Raw genomic sequence first — 18,061 nt, forward strand, 5'->3', positions numbered from 1 at the left:
AGATTTTATGTTGGCTACTTTGAGAAACTTCCTTTTTTTCCAACCGATTTTTAATTGCCATTCTTGTCTACTGTCTGGTATTACCAAGGATGACTCAGACAAAATGATTGTTATCTCTGCAGGATTTTATGTGACTCAGTGAAGCCTCTTTCCATATCAAATCTTTGAGTCTGTTACTCTCTAAAAGAAAAGTTTGCTCCTTGAAACTGGAACTAATAGGTGATGTGAACATGGATGAGCTGATCAACACAAGCAAGCTGTGCTGTTTTGTACAGAGAAAAATAAAAGTGGTAAGGACTTAGTAAATTTGATAAAAATATAATACCTACATTCACTAATCATGTGAATTAGCCAGGGGTGATAAGAGACAGAAATTTGAAACCCTTGTCAGTGTCTGGAAGCAGTTTAGAAAGCAGGTAGGGCCTTAGATGGAGAGACCATGCCCATCAGTAATTAAAGCACTATTCAGAGAAAAACCAAGACAAAGCCACTTGTTATTGCTAATTACTTTGAGTGTCACATGATACAGAAATACAGCCTATAAAGGTGAGTGCAAATATCTGTAAAGGTATCATTTTCTTGAGATTCCATGGATGGTTCTACAGTGTTTTAAGACATTCTCTTTGCCATTTGTTTACAGCGAATCTCAGGTGTTCTATCCTTAAAAAATTTATGGTTTATAGAGTACTAGACTGTAAGTGGCTCTTAGAAGCATTTCACAAAAAACCATCCAGTATCTCAGTGTATCTTAATACATGACTTGTTTGGGAGCCTTCAGTGTAGGAAAGCCTATGCTTTTTCCTAATGCATATTCATAACACATTGATACAATGGAGTATCTGAATACATTTCATAATATTCAGATACTTGCTATTTTTCTAGATTATCAGTACTTGCCTTTTATAAAAGGAATTGCCTTTAAATGCTGCTCTTTTAAATCAGCTGGAAAAGTCCCCATCTAACAGCAACAGCAAGAGTCCAAACTTGCATCTTAGATCACTTAGATATTATTTTTGATGGCCTGTTCATATGAGTGTGACAATTAAAAATGAAGTTGTGTAAATCATTCATAGGAATAACAAAGAACAACTGTTTTCTGTTCCAGCAAATAATGGAAGACTTCGTAGCCATACAGAGACATAGAAGGAATTGTGGGAAAGTCTGGGAAAACTGTCAGCACTCAACTGAGTCTGTGTCCTTGGGGCAATTTAAGCTAGATGTGTACACAAAAGGAAGTCCAGGGCATGTTGGCTGGATCAGGCATAAATGTGCTTTACTTTGGCTCTGACAAGGCAAACTCTGGAGGTTTTACCATCAGTCCTTTTTTTTCCTCCCCCTGCCTTGTTTTCTACATCCCAAAAACAATAGTGCAGGTTGCAGTACCAAAGAAGGCAGCTTCTTCATGGAGGATGTAGCAGTAGGAGTTTGGATGGAAGGCATTTGAGCAGCAGGTTAATTACTAGACCCAGTGTCTGGGTATATGGATACTTTCCTGAGTGTGTTAGGTCAGAGAATTTTAGTTCATGACAAAGCGTATGGTTTTTGTTTTCCAAAATAACTCTGGATTTCAAACTGAGTGCTCATCAATAATGTGTTTTATGCAATGGCACTAGTGGAATGAAGAGACAAACATAATTAATGCAGCTAAATTCAGAGGCTGAAGGAATCGTTCCAAGAGCAGGTTTGCTGATCGGCTGTAGCCAGTTCTGGAATGCTCTTTTAGAAACACCCACCCTGGATTCCCAGCTGTGCTTCATGTCCCCTTGTCATTGCTTTGCAGGGATGATATGACCAAACAGTTGACTACAGTTTCTTGAGGGTTGGAGCTCTGTCCCTTGATTACTTTGTTACTCCTGTGAATGATTTACACAACTTCACTTCTGTCCCTTGATTGCTGTATGCTGCTCATTTATTTGACAAACAATTTTAAAAACAAAAGAAACAAAACTGTAAGTACTAAGGTGGGACTGAATCCAAGTGTGTGTATGTTTGTTCATTCACTTATTAAACATGTTCACTGCTATTAAACAGAAGTCCCACACTCCAGCTATATAGAAGACATGCAGTATGTCTTTTATATAGCTGGAGGCACAGTTTAGTCCCTTGGTCCAGCTTGGGCCACTGTCAAACAAAGACAGAAGTGAGCTGATGCATATAAAATTAAAAGTGTTTGTCACTTTTTTCTCAAAATCTCCAGTCTTCCTCCAGATATTTACTGCTACAAGGTTAGTGCTTGGCAGAGTTCCCAGACTATCAGACTGCCTTTAGAATTTCCTTCTTAGGAAGACAAGGTGTGGTGATACTTTGAGACAAAAATCAGAACAGTTTTAGGGACTTCAAGTGAGTCTTTCCACACTCTACCTCCTTTTGCCAAATGATCAATGTGGAGGACTAGGGCATTTCCTCTAAAAAACCATATACCATGAGGAGGATGCTCAATATAAAGTAATGTTGGAATTCTTCATTCCTCACCAGTTTTGATAAGCTATAGTATGTGAGGAGAGATAAGATGTTGTTGCACTCGTGTGGTGATAAATAAAGGAAGAGGAAGCATGTTTACAAGTAGGGTGCTTAAAAGTGGGAAAGGCTGCAACACAAATAGCCCATGAGATCCAGTGTGGATACTTGAAATAGGCTCACTTTAAGCTGATTGAATCCAGAACCAACACAAGCTTATAGCATGGACAGAGGTAGTCCTGACCCTGCAGACACAGGCAATTTTGAAGTAAGGAATCAAGTGAGACAGTACCTTGGGACTGTAACAGTTTTGGTACAAATCATGTTAGACTTAAATCCAAGTTGGTGACTGAGAAGTAACGTACAGTATATGTCAACCTTGAAAAAATGGACTTACTTTGTGCAACATACAAGTGTAATTTAAAAAATTTATTTATTTAGTAGGGCTTGTATTGTGCAATTGTAGAAGGACTTAGAGACTGATTTCTGAGCTGAAATGATGTTGAGTCTGAAGCAAAATCATTGCAAATCTAAGCCTGCAAAACTATTACTAAGCACTGAAAATCGCCCATTAAAGCAAGAGATATGCATAAAGATTTGGACAAGCTCACTTCCTTGTTCACTGTGAGATGTTCATTCCTCTGCTGTGTTTACTTGCAGCAGGTTTTAATGTTTCCAAAATCACACAACCCAAATCACCTTGTTGTGTCTGTCCCAGAGCACTACTTATCTGGGTGAATAAGAATGCTGACTTCAAGAATGCAGGAACAGATATATTTATTGTGAGACTCCACTGAAATCAGTCTTTTGCTGGAAATAATTGTCTTTAAATAAAACTACCACTTGCTTCTGAAATAATAATATCATACTTTAACAAACTGCTCCATATAGCCCAAGTCTTCTGTTCTTGAAATCTATAGGAACTTTGCCATGGTTTTAAACTAACATGACAATATACATTTGACTAAGAGATGAACATAAAAAAACCTCAAAATTAATCCATATTTAACTTTACTAAATTTGATATTTGGTGGCATCTATATAATCAGACAGCTCAAACTCTGAAAACCTAAAAACAAGCAAAAAATCTAAATAAAGAAAGGCTTGCTAAAATCCAAACTTATTTTGTAATCATGCATTGGAATAGCAGTTGTTTTTGCTGGTCTGATCTGCCTTTCTGTTGGCTGGATTCCCTTTCTGTGACAGATGTGCTATTTATGGAAGGGGATTCTGAATATTTTAAAGCACTGACTGTTAGGAACATCTCATTCCCAGCCTTTAAAATGAAAGAGAGCAAAATGCCAAATAATTTCCCAAAGAAAAACCTCCAAATTAAACAGATACCTATTTAATCATTAAAAAAATAATAAAACGGCAGAAAAAAGCAAAATAAGATTGTCTGTTTTTTGAAAAGAAGTGAATACATATGTACAGCAGCCTAGTTTTTGCTGTGCAACATTTTCTGATTTAATACAATACTTGGTATTAGTCTGCCCTTTTAAAAAGAGGTGCTCTTTTGGAGAAAAAAAAAAAGTCATCATGTACACAGGTTTCTAAGGAAAGAATATGTGTTTGAAAATTTGGCTGCTTTCTTCCTCAGCCGTACTGGCAGGTCAAATGAAAGCTAGCGCTTCTCTGGACAAATCTGGCCTCACAAGGAGCTGTTTATTTCTGCAATTGGTCAGAAGCCATCTAGATTTACTTATACATATGGTAAACAATGGCTACCTAAAGAAATCTTTCAGTGGAATATTTTTAGAGCTAACACAATAATCTTTACAGTTCTGTTCTTGTGCTGGATATCATCTTGCGGTATTTGTAGGTAGAGAGATAAAGAGCTGAGAGAAGTCACCAACATAGTGGGGGGGTTTTGCTCTCTAAACAGGTATATCTTATGGTTTGTTTTACCTCACCTGACGGTTTAGCCTTCTGGGAAGGTAACTCAGGTTACAGTAAACTGCAGCATGGTTCTCTCATTCTCCTTCTGGAGACAGAGTGATAATGAAAATAGCACCAGTTTTGCTTATTAGGCATTTAAAAAAAAATCAGATTGGTAGTTTTTGATGCTTTTCTCTTTGCATATTTTCCATTATACATGCAAAATATTTTGCTGTATTTTTAAGTTTTCCAGATGATAACCCTTCTTTGACATTTCCAAGAATCTAATTCCCACAATTACTCTTGCAGTCTCTGCAGAGGGTGATACCAATTTAACGTATGCGGCTGAACAACATACATGCTATTAATCTCAGAGGGTAATAGAAAGACATTTAGTAGGTGATGTGAAATTTTTAATTATCATCATTATTATTATTATCTTTGCAGCTATGGTTTTATATTTCAATTTTTTTTCTTCAAGACGACAGCACTTTAGTATCTGCATTGACCTCCATGATGTCAGAATGTCATTGTGCAACCGTAGCTAAGAAAAGCCGCCGAGAAAAAAAAAAACAAAGGAGCTTTGCGTCTTCCAATAACATGAGATGTGCATATACAGTACGTAGCATTTTGGAATTTATACTGTGCTAGTGAGTTGTTGCTTTCAGTTTGATTAGACAATCATTGTTTCGTTTTCCTTGCTTTGACAGTGAGTATGCTTGCACGCTGCTTAAGTCTTCTTAGTGTTATCTAGGTCAGTGTACTTAGGATAGCTTTTATGTTCTGTAAGTCTGGCAGATACCATGCTTGACAGAGATCAGCAGCAAATTTTATTTTATTTGTTATATCTGAGGATAGAAAAATATCTTAAAACTAATCAGAATTGTGTACCACATAGCACCTACTGTTTCTGCATTGCAGATATATTTAGCTCTAACACTGCTTGTGGTTAACAGGGTGTAGCGTAGACACAGACAGCTGATCATGCAGTCAGACCCGGTGCTCGTGTGGTTTGTCAATACTGCTCAGGATTTTGATGGACTGTAAAAGAGAGAAAACAGAAAGGAGAGAAAAAGAAATGTTTTATTTGTCTGAACATTAGACTTTTAGCTACATTATTTTTGCTATTATTGGCTTTTAATTTTATTTTTTAATACTGGAACTTAAAAATTAAGAAAGCACAGCAAATGCATTCAGGATTTAATATGTGCGACGTGCAATCTTTCTGCATCGAGAGGATGTTGCTGTAGTGGATGCAGCGTTTCTCCAATAAGCAAGAAGACTGTTTTGTTTTCCTCGGCAGGCGACTCAGCCATTGCACAAGCAGATTTTGATAAGAGTTTGAAATGCCTACTACCTTATCGTTGTAGAATTTGGAGTTTGCTGACAGTGTTAGTGACTGGAGCTCATCTTGCATCACCAGTTGATGACAATTTTCTTTGTTCCCTCCCACCCAGTTGAACCAAGACTGTAGCTGATACGCAATGTCACTTACAACATTAATCAGATACTGCATTTAAGGTGAGCTGTCCCCTGCCTCCTCCCTTACCAGAGCTGTGCTGCAGTATGTATCTTACTCCTGCAAGCCTAAAATGGCAGGCAGGATTAACGTTGCTTGTGCTGTGTGCATGCTGTGTATTGAATTCATTATACTGTGCCTAGTATCTCAAATGTGAGTATGTAAATGGTCTGTGTGCCATGTCATGCAGTAGTGAAGACTGGTTTGTGCTTCATTACAAGCTTAGATATTTGAGCATCACCTTAAGAATTCTTTTTTCATTTGCAATGTGGTGAGCTGTTAGCTTGTCATCACATTCAAACTACATTATTAGCCCTTGGAAAGGAAAAAAAAAGCAAACTGTGCTTCCAGATGGTGTCACCCTTTTTCTTCTTGCATTTACTGTAGTTTAAATAATGTATATTGTATTGTTAATTAATGTGAATATCGAATTAAAGCACTTGAAACTTACATATTTATTATGCAGGTAGGAGGCACGTCAAATCTATTTTTAACTCTTACGCAGTCCACGTTGTGCAATGGGCTTTGGTTGTCAAGTTTATATTTTCAGCTGTGATATCAATAGGTTGATTTTCAGTAAATGTGACAAGTGGCCTTTGCAGTGGTCAGCTTCAAGCTTTGAACCCTCTGAGGAGGAGAAAAAAAAAAGCCAACCTTGTTTTGCAGTTTCAGAAAACCTTGGATGAGGACTTTTTTTTCCCACTTCTGCTTTCCCTGTTGATAAACTCAGTTCTCCTGCTCACAGTCTATTCAAGCTGCTGAATTTTGACAACTGCTTCTAAAAAATTATCAAGAAGACCACGAACAGAACTTATCTCCATCGCTTTACATAAAAATGGCTGGGTGCATTGCCATGTTAACACTGCTCTAAGTGGTACATGCAGGTAGGTTGAGATTTGCATGTTTTACTGTTTTCTTGGTCAGTGTTGCAAGAACATGAAATGGGCTTTGGAATGTAGCTTTCAGTTTTAAAATGTACTAAACTGTTAATGAAAACAATCTATATTAAATTGTTGTCTTCACATGTTGGCATGGCAATTACTCTTAATCTGTTTTTTTAAAATCTATTGTGAAAGTGAAGCAATCATGTCTGTTAAAATAATCATATGTACTAAGGGCGTGGCAACGCTTATGCAACAAAAGAATTTTTGAAAACCTTATTGATTCCATTACATTTTAAAGCTGACTATAAGCATTACTAAACTTGCAGCTAAAAGACAGAAATAAAAATTGAGGAAGATTAGAAAAAAGAAAAATATTTAAATTCTGTGATAAGCGGTTTTGTGTTTTGTGCGAAATATTAATTAAAGAATAATATGCTTTAATGCTTATATTTTCAGTATTGGCTACAAACATAAAACTGCAGTATTTCTTGTTATTTAAAGGTAGGAGAACTTTAAAGAGAGAGATTGATATAAATGGCCCTGTCAGCTTAAACTGAGTATCAGTTCACTGAAATATGTTTTACTTCACACACACAAAAAAAATATTAAATAAAAACTTAACAGCCTTAAGTAAAAATCTGGAATTTGAACATAAAGAATAACAATAATTATGAGTACTGTATTACTTACACCAACACATATAATATATTTCTTTCAAATTAATACTGGGCCAGAACCAGTTTCCTTGGCAACCAAATCCTTTAAAAAGGTTCAATGGTAGAGATGTAGAAAGATGTTATTCCTTTAGTGGCAATATCACAATGCAAATGGAAATGTCGCAGTTGTTTCCTCTTAGTTCTAACTCAGAATGTGATCTCACTTTGTGTTTCCATGCGGCTATCAGTTCTTAAATGATGCCATGTTTATAAAGCTGTACACACAAAAACCTGGTTTATTTCTGGTTTGCATTGGTTGTTCCCAGAAACGTACCCTGGTTTCTTTTTAATTTAGCCCAGTCTTGCATGTAGGTCAAGGTTTGTACTGTGTGTATATAAAGTAATAGTTTTATTATCATCACAAGTATAAAAATATGACTAAAGCATTTAGCAGCTGACAAATGTAGAGAATCAGAAGGTTTAAACCTTCTTTCAACTTTGCTGAATTCAGCCACAGTAATGCTAATAAACCTTTCTTTAAATAGTGGACCCAGTCTGAAGTTCAGGGAAAGAACTGTGTTTAAGCATACTGCAAAAGAACTCCAGTCAGACCTGAAACAAGCCTTTAGAGAATAAGCTCACTTGTGGTCTGCGGTATTTTGCAGACCTTGTAAATTTTGCAAAATTTAAGTATTATAATTCTTTATTTCTATTTTTAGCTAATATTTTTTACCATGCCAGTGAAGTTAAATATTATGTATACCACAGGTAACTGCCTACACAGATCAGATGGTACTGAATGTCTCCACTGAGCTTATAACGTAGTGTATCTCCTCGTCGATGCCCTTTGTACGTGACTTGAGAAATTCTCACTACTGCAATGAGACTTTTGCAGCAGGGAAGCCATTTTCCTTTCATGTCCTTGACTTTAAAATGAGTATATTTTGTGTGGAAGAAGACTCAGCACTGAAAGTGAATGCAGAGGAGCTATTTAGAAGCACAGCCAATTATCAATAATAGCCCTGACAGTATGAGTAATATTAAACTAATTCTCATTTACTTCTAAATATACCAGTTCAGTGAATTCCAAATGAGCAGAGTATAACTGTTCAGGAATATGACTTGTCATGTGTCATAATAGGCAAATCCTTAATGATGACAATAAAACCATTAGATTCATAATTATAAGAATAATTGCATGCACTCCAGTATTCGTCTGTTCCACCTAAAGAAGCAGAACTGAAAACGTAACAGACAGCATCTCTCAAGTGACGTATTAAAGCCTGCATTTTTGTAATTTGATTTATCTCCAGTAGCTTGCTTCTGCTGATTATTTTCCTGTCTAAAATGTTAATATGGAGGGCACCATTAAATGTAGTAAGAAAGTAAACTTCTTTGTTTATTTCTTGTGTGGTTATTTTTAAAGGAAATGCTGAGCAAATGATATGTCTAATCTATTTATTGCCTCTGACACTTATCTTTAGAAAAGATGGGGCACTTAGCAATAAACTGTTTTTATTATATCTTTGTGTCTAAACATATCCACTCAAGGCATTTTTAAAAAGTAGCTCCATTACATGAGCACATTTCCCTATGGTTGTTTTAAATCCATTTGCAGATTTGCTCTTTGTTAAGGGGTGCAAGTCCTCTTGTAATGAATATAACTGAACTCAAGTGCTTTCATGAGTCCAGAAGAACTCATTGGCAGCCACGAACGGTAATTTCTTCTAGCGATAGAAACAGATTTCTTTATTTAGGAGGAGTCCAGTAATTAGCAAGCTGTTTCCAGTTTTGACTGCTGTACGTGGGTTGCTGTATGTATTTCAGTGACACTTACATCCAGCTAATGCAGAGTGTCAGAATGTTGCTGACAGAGGTGCCATAAAAAATCTTCTGTAAACTTCATCCTTTTTATTCTTTTACTAAGAGGGCTAACCAGGGCATGGAGGAGCAGGTGCAGTTTTTCCCACCTCCAGCACAGCCTGCAAATGCTATTGTCAGTGGGGCCTGTTAGGGTTTTTGGGTTTATTTTGTTTGTGGGTTGGGGGGAGGGAGTGTTTAATTTTATCACAGAAATCTAATTGTTGGTACTGAACTGCCCTTTTTATAATTGGAATTTGTTCCTCTATCCATGCAAACTCCATTTCTGCTTAACGGGAAATCTAAGCAAAGCATGAGTAAAAATGAAATCAAACAAAAAAAATATTTACTTGGACACCGTCCTACTTGTTTTTCAATGGTCTTTCTAATTAAGGTTACTTCTGCCTCTAAACTTCATTTAGATTTGAAACTGCAGGTCTCTCAGTGGGAAACTAGGTGTGTTCAGATAATATTTGTCAGACTATTAAACAGATTCTGGTAGTAATGAATAGGTACCAATTAACCCTTTTGAGGTAGAGTCTGTTGTGCTTTTTCACATAAATGGCTTCACTAAGTATTAAAAGGGCTTTCTTATGGATAATATTGTATTTGAATTCCAGTATTATCAAATTTGGGAAATCTTTAGCGTTGGTAAGATCCTTAACTGTTGGATTCCTCCAAACATGATGTTTAAGCTTACCATTTATCATATTTTGGTCATTTATGAATATGCCTTTATTGGAATTTGAGGTAATAATAATGGCTAACTGCATTTTTTTTTCATTCTGGCCTTTGTTAAGGGCAGGTGTAAGCTACAGATTTCTTATTCAAATTAACATATACTAAAAATGTACCAGGCTAAACCAACAACAACAACAACAACAAATTAGCTCACCTTCTTACCTTTTCAAGCCAAAGTAATGGGTCCTGTATTTCCTGTACAATGTTATTGCTAAGAGCATACGGTGTATTTGCAAATGGAGGATGGAGCTATGTATTCTTAATTGCTGCTCCATACTTGCTGCTATATGAGTGCCTATCAGCTGAGTCATAAGGCCTTATCTGCATGATTTTGCAATTTCTCTATGGAACAATTTCATTTTTTTCAGTATCTTTGAAACAAAACCCGGTTCCGCATAATCTTTATACTGTTACAGGAAAAGCTTTTTAGTATGTTTGATACATAATAATAAAATCAGGATGTTTGACAGTGATGAATAATCATTTAAGCAGAGAAATACAGGAAGTGTATTCCAGAGAACAGGAGCTGCCTAGAAATGTCATTATCACAGATCCTGTGGTGATATCTGTGACAAGAGAGATCAAAAGAAAAGTGGTGGAAGAGAAAGAGGAGAAAGAAAATGTCTTTCAAAATAATTACTTTAAACTTGAAAACATCCTTACATTTCTGCCTAGAACATATCATTATGTCCAGTCTGCACAACACAGGTTAAACCATAATAAAACAATGCAGCAGAAGTTTGCTTAATGCTACTGGTTTATTACTGGTGTGTTCTAAAATTCCCAGATGTAGATTTGGAGCCCAACAGCACCCCAGGGAAAATTCTGATGAATTACGCAATGTATGTGGAAATTAGTACTCATCTAATAATTCAGTCATTAAATTTGGATTTTTCCCTTTGCAGGCTGATATACTGTAGCCACACAGTTCACAAAATTACTGAGATGGTTTTGCTGAAAATACCTGTCAATACCACTTTTAAAAGACTCTAACAGAAGAACAACCTGATTTTAGGTGGGTAAGTTTATGGGGTAATTTCACATAGAAATAGAGCTACATTATTTAACACCATCACCACTACATTACCTGGGTATATTTTCTGTTAATTTTTAGTTTATTACAATAATTTAAGATTTGTTCTCACTATGGTACCACATTGCTCTATTTGCATATCAGTATTGTTGGATTTTTCCAGTTCCTACCAGCTTTCTATTTCCATAGAGATTGGACAAATAAAATCAGACAGAATAGTTTTTGAAACAGGTTGTTACAGCCTCCAGTGATCTGCACAAACCAAACATTTTGATATGCACACAAACCTCCTGAGCATGCCAGAATGTCAGCTCTGGATCCCAGTCACGAGTGTTCATTACAAACCTGTGCCACACAGCAAAGGCAGAGGAACTCTCAGTGCCAGTGCCTGTTTCCGACACTGCTGTGTTGGTTAAGCTGGGTATAGTTCATAGAATCTCTACCTTTATACATGACTTTAATCAGGGACACAAAAAAGCCTCTTGATTCATGAGCTGGAAAGAGCAGTTTGTAGATTCAGGTATAGTATTGTGATAAATAATCACAAAGGATATTTCAAAATAACAGTTCACATTTTGCACGGCTTTTTCAAATATTAGCAGTTTCATTTTCTCTTATTGTGAATGTCCAATAATAATCTTGGTTAGTATAAGTATAAGCCTGGTATCTGTGCTTCAGATTTAAGATATACTTGTATTGAATGAACGAATTGGTGAAATTCTGACTAGTTCATTAATTTTTAATGTGGTTCTTGGTACCAAAGGGTATAAGAAAGGGAGAAGTCCCAGTAATTTCAGTGGCAATATTTGCACAAATTTCGGTAGGAAATGCTTTGTTGCATCAGAGCCATTCTCGCTGTGGTATCTCCAAACTGAAATAAGTAATTAAGGTCACCAGGCAGAATGTACAGGAAGGAATCAAATTTCTAGAAAACCCAGAAAAACACAATACCACAATCCCAAGTCAAAAAGCCCTCTTCAATTCCTAGAATATCTCAAAATGTCTTCTGTAATTAAGTTTACTTTTAATATGCAATGTTATGTGTTCCTTTACAGAAAATGTAAAGGATTTTCAGAGGCAATAAAATGGCATTGGTGGTTTAAACTAATTAGTGAAACATTACAATTAGATAAATTCAGGTTACCTGCATTTAAAGAAGCAATGAGCTACAAAACCCAAGTTGTATCTATTTTAAGTAAATTATCTTAGAACACTTGCTCAGTATATTTTAGACAGAATACTGGGCCATAACCTGTTTCCTTGACAACCACATAGGAATAAAAGGTACATTAGCAAAGCTGCAGATGTGTGTCAGTGAATGCTTATTAAGCAGCCCAATGCATTTACATACCATGTGCTCACAATAATGCATGCATCTTGAAAATCACCATATAAAAAGATTTCTGGGCATGGCCCAGTGTGGTTTCCTAATACTCAAAGATTTTAACCAAAACCCCTCATGTTTTCAATGAAAATATCTCTTGTGACTTTTTATTATTGCACTTTCAATTTGGCTTGGAATAGCTGGATAAAACGGGCATGGTAGGCTTGGCCTGCAAATGGAAACCTTCCTCTAGGATTCAGAATACTTAGAGCACTGCTATAAGTACAGATGGAAATCATGGGTAATGGTGTCTTTCAGAAATGCTCAGGCACTCTCAATTTGAATCTTGCACCAGCATTCAGAAGCAAGCATGATCATATTGCTTTACACAGTGACAAACTGAAGCCACTAAATAAGAATGAAGCTGGTGTTGCTTGTAGCACTCTGGTTCTAGCTAACGTGGCCAGGCAAAGAGATATGACCCAAGTGTTGTCTTCTGCCAGACAACAGGAGAATGCAGGGGTCAAGAAACAGTTGTGGAAGCCAAAATCACAGTTGATCATGGACTTTTGGAATAATATCTGGATGTAGCATTTAGGCAGCACTTATACTTTCTGTGCAAGTGTTCAATCCAGGATTAAAAAGAAGCTTAAATAAATAAGATCAGTTCTGAGAAATTTGTTTACTGACTTCAGCAAGTATATGTACAGGTTATTTTTGGCCTTTCTTCTTAAAGTATTAATTTATATTTAAAATGAAAAGTGTATCCAACCTTTTGGGTTACGCCAAATTATATATTTTAAAGAAAGAAGTCTAAAATCCTATTAATTAAAAAGATGGGGAAATGGGAATCTGCAAATCTCGGGTTTAAATTCAGTGGGTGTAAGCTGAAAAGTTGCTTAGGTAACAAGTAGCCTCATTGAATTTGCCTTGAAATCAATGAAAATAATCCCATTTACTTTTTTGGAGTGCTTAGTAAGAGAGCAGACTTCAGATATAATAACAATCAGATTTAGGAAATGAAGATTATCCTGACAATTTTCAACATTTCCCTTACTCTCAACAGCCAAGATGAGAATCAATACCAGAATCCAGTATTAATTTCAGATAGTTTAAACACTGCCACAGGAAAATTTTCATGATCCTGAACCATAAACACTGTGGATATGTACTATCACATGCTACTTACTTTTAAGGCTTCTGAGTGAATAAGAGTTTGGGAAATTATTATGGAGAGGCAAGCCAACTGTTGGGGTTTTAGTAGCAGCAGTAGCAGTAGTAGTTGTAGAAGTAGTAGTAATAGCAGCAGCAGCAGTAGTAGTAGTTGTTGTAGTTGCTGCTGTTGTTGTTGTTACTGCTGTTGTTGCTGTTGTCCCCCACCTGAGCTGAGCTCAGATCTGAACAGTTCACATTGGTGGCAGAGCAAGCAGCACAAACCAGAGCTGGAGACACCACGGTTTTCTTTGTACTGCCAGTGCTATCTGCTTTTGTTACAGTTCTTCTCCAGTGCATGAGCAGAGGTCCTGCTTCAGCCTTTAGTTTGGAATCATGCAGTAGGATGGAAAAGGAGGAGTAGGGCTTGGGCTGGGCCCCTTTGGTCAGCACAAAATGGAGCATAAGTATATTTAAGAGCATATGAAGTTCTTGAGTGTTCACAAAGTTGTCATAATATTGGCCACACTGAAGTGATGACTGACAGCAATAGCTATCCCTCGTATGTTGGTTTTGGTTTACCAAAACAACAGCAAAACCAAAAATATTTTGCAAAATTTTAAGGAATACTGGAGGCTAGTGGTGGCAAATTAACAACGTGAAGACCAGCTCTGTTTCCAAAAGGGCTGTGTCCAGCCACCTGGCAGACCAACTGAACAAGGTGTTTGCAGGTGCAGACTGAACTCTATTTCCAGTCCATTCTGATTTGCCACATCAGCTGTAGTAAAGGGCAAGAACTGATGCATTGGCCTGGCCCCCACATATCTCACCCAGAACAGCAGCCCTGAGCTTCATTGTGGATGCTGGCTCCCATATTCAAATGATGCTTCCTCTGGAAATTGGAAAATAGAGGCTGAAGTAAACTACTTTTATTTTACCTTTCTGATAACAGAACAGGCAACAGAATACCACATAGTAATTGTTCTGAATGAACAAAACCTAAATGTTTAGTTTGCTTCTTTTGTTTCAAGCTATTCAAATATATTAATCACTACATTTGACAACAGTCATCAACAGAAGAATGTCTGTTGTTGTCATTCTGCCTGTAAACATAGCTTCATGTTTGCAACTGGTCTCTGTTAGCTGAGGACTGATAGTCCTACAAGTGTAGACAGCTAGAAAACAGCTTGCCAGCAGCACATAAAAAAGAAAGACTTAAATGGAAAATAATAATAAGATTTTTCAGAGATAGCAAGATGTCAAGTCAGCTGATTCTTAGTAGCAGTACAAGATAAGCTTTTGTATTTTGTGCAAGAGAAGAATTTGGATTTAGATTATTGTTGTTGCTTCATTTTCTTTTTTAGAAAAGAGAAAAGTATGTAGTTACACCTTTAAAAATTGCTTGTATATGTCCTGTTTAGTGTTAATGGGACTCTGATTAGGCCATGGCTAAATTTTAAGAAGGCAGCATTTCTTGGAGAAAGACTGAGTTCAGTGCATGTGCACAGCTCACACAGTTTGAGAGCTGGACGAGTTGTCCCAGGTTTCTCTCCTCTCCACCAGACCTGAAAGGGCAGGGGGCTGCTGCAGATGCTGTAACTGGGCTCCTTCTCCCTCCACCTGATGCTGAATAAGAGCAAGAGGGCTGCACATGAACTCCTTCCCTTGCTCATGGGCCACAAAGGGGAGCTGGAGTCACTCTGGGCTGCTGGGTCTTTGCCGTGCCCCTCCTGAGTGAAGGGCTGGCCTGCCTGAGGGTCCAGAGGAGCTCCTTCCTTCTCAGCAGCACTCCTGGATGCTCTCACCTCAGCAGGGAGAGCACTGAAGATGACAGTCTATCCTAGCATTTTTCTCTTGGATAGGCTGGTCTAGGCACCGAGACAGAAACCAGTCAAATCCTGGCCAAACTCCTGTTGCTTATGAGGAATTTGCAAGACTGAGTAATGCTCTATATGTTGTTTTCTGCTGTTGCTTAAGAACTGAAACTGCTAGTCTAGAGAGGAATATTGGCACATTTTTTTCATTAAATACTCTTACAGAAAGAATACCATATGCCACAACTTGCAGAAGTGAGATTATCAGACTTCAGCAAAGCATCCCAACACCACCATTTCAGTAACCTTGGAAATGTTTTATACATTTTAAAGAGATTTGCTGAAAATTTTCTCTAGATCTTGCAGATTTACCCTATGAGAAATAATCCAATGCTAAACTCCTTGGACTTCCTTCTAAAAGGAACACAGTATTTGTGTGCTGTAGTGCACAATCATTTATGTTTAATAGGAATTGGTACATATACTCTAGCAAACTCACTGTTTCCAAAGTACATCATTAGTGTTGGGGATTACACCCTGGAATCAGGGCTGCAGAGCACATGGATCTTGTCTGACTTCTCCCACATATCACTGCAGGGCATTCACAGCTCTAGCTGCAGCACCAGTGCCTCCATTTTCTTTGCTTCCAGCCGGTCTTCCATGACACAATAGAATGATTATGTAAAATCTTGGATGAGGCCAAGACAGCCTTAGAGAAAGAATTACTTTTTCTGAAGAATATTTTTCACACCCAATGAGCTGATGGGACTGTGAATTCCCAATAGCTCAAAAGCTCAAATTATATATATATATATATGTATGTATGTATGTATGTATGGAAATTAGTACCTTCAATTACACTACTAGTCACAGAAAAGGTGATTCTTTTTTTAGTGGATAAGCTAAAGTTGCCTTAAGAAAACACCCCTTAAAAAAAAGAGAGAAAACTTGATTCATTTTTTTCATTCTCCATATCTATTATATTGTCTATAGATATTATAGACTAATATATCTATATTGTCTATAGATATTATAGACTGCCAGAGGATCCAGTGTTTAAGTACAAATAAATTATTGTCTCTGAGTTGGACATATCAGTTATACAAACGATGGTTATGGATCTGATTTTCAAAATAATTTAAATTAATCAATTTAAATTAAGATTTAGGGGGAATTAATAACTTAATCTTCTTTAAATTTGTTTCAAGTTGCTTGTTCAGTAAGGCATTTATTTCCTTTAAGGGATTACAACAGGTTTAATTTAATCCATTTTATTGTATTGTTACTGACAACACATTTGTCACAAATACTTTTTATGGCATTTGTGTCAAAAATCTTCATTAATACATATGATTATGTATATACATATCTAAAACAGTAATAAATTAAAAAAAACAGCAAATAAGCAATAGGCAAAGTTCAAGATTAAAAGCAACCTACATGTAAGTATGAAACTTTGCTTATCCATTATGTAGGTTGGAATAAAAATGAACGTTGGGAAAACGCTGGGACACACTCTGCCTTTGCCATCAAAACCACTGTGTTCTTCATTTATTTGTTCCCATTCCCACAGCTGCTGGTGAACAGCTACTGGTCATCTCATCACTCAATTTGCCATGAGATTAAAGAAATCGTTTTTCAGTGGCAGAGAGCCCTAAGCTAAAAACATATTCATTGCTTCAATAGGTGAGCTTATAGGGAAGAATTTCAGTGATCCAGAATTACAGAAGGAATTAAACTCTTCACAGAAATGTTCAGTGTTTCTAAGATGAACTTTTAATGATAAGTTAGTGAAAAATGTGTGTATAGATAAGTCACTGAAATTGTGACAATTTCCTGACAGGAAAAAATTTCTTCCATACCTTTTAACCAACTGGGAAAGCACTGATAATTCCAAGACAGAATTGGGGAAAAAAAGAAAGAACCTCCCCTCTTTATAACAGAACTTGTACATTATGTTGATATTAAGCAGTTTCCTGCAATGATAAGCAGCATTTATCATGAAGAGGCTCTACCAAAATTCTAACTTCCAGGCCCATCAAGTGTGACAATGATTAAATAGTTAAAGCTTCTGGATTTTTTTTTTTGCTAATATTAATTATTTCCTATTATTCAGGGCTTTTAATGGATAGGTTTAAGATTTGAAAATAAAGGTTCTGTCCCGTGAAGCCTTATACAGAATACTTTGTAAAAATAAACATAGGTTAGCCTTGGACAAAAGCAAGCTTTAAGACAAAAACCAAACTGTTCATTTTCCTAACAATGTTTTTCAGCTGTCTCAAAGCCCAGTTTTTCTCTAAGCTTTATGATTCTGAGTTCTGAAAAAACAGACTTTGCTGACTATTTGCAGTGAGAGGCTGAGACAGACAGTATCTGGGAGAACTGTACCAAATGTGTTGAGCATCTGGACAGATGAAATCAAGCTCTGTCCTTCTTTATCTAAGGGAGCGTTTGTTACTGCTTATGAAGAACTAGTGGTAACGTTGTGCTTGTTTCCTGAGGCAGTAAAAAATATCAAGAAACCTAAATTATGAGTAAGAATACTGCTTAAAACAAAATTCCTCATGTTGAGTTTCTGTATATGCTTTTAAAAAAGATAATATAATCAGATAATGAAAAGGGTAAATGTTACTATTATTCACTATTTAAATGTAATTTATTTCAGGTCTTTTTTTCAAGGATATGTTTGATCTATGCTTTCTGGAGGGAAGTGGCAGAAGGTAGCACAGAGCTGTCTATGCTC

General features: G+C 36.6%; 1 protein-coding gene across 1 annotated transcript in view; it reads left to right on the forward strand.

The window, feature by feature from the left end:
• Positions 1-244: 244 nt before the first annotated feature.
• The window catches only part of ZBTB38 (zinc finger and BTB domain containing 38), a 30,676-nt gene continuing 12,859 nt past the window's right edge, over positions 245-18,061 (forward strand). Inside the window, exons 1-4 of the mRNA XM_066556349.1 lie at positions 245-290; positions 4,817-4,953; positions 5,793-5,856; positions 6,521-6,738. Coding sequence (XP_066412446.1) covers positions 6,733-6,738 — 6 coding nt within the window. The 5' untranslated portion in view covers positions 245-290; positions 4,817-4,953; positions 5,793-5,856; positions 6,521-6,732. The remainder of the gene's footprint in view (positions 291-4,816; positions 4,954-5,792; positions 5,857-6,520; positions 6,739-18,061) is intronic.

Source organism: Molothrus aeneus, chromosome 10, assembly GCF_037042795.1.
Source record: "Molothrus aeneus isolate 106 chromosome 10, BPBGC_Maene_1.0, whole genome shotgun sequence".
In the NCBI taxonomy this organism is placed as follows: domain Eukaryota; kingdom Metazoa; phylum Chordata; class Aves; order Passeriformes; family Icteridae; genus Molothrus; species Molothrus aeneus.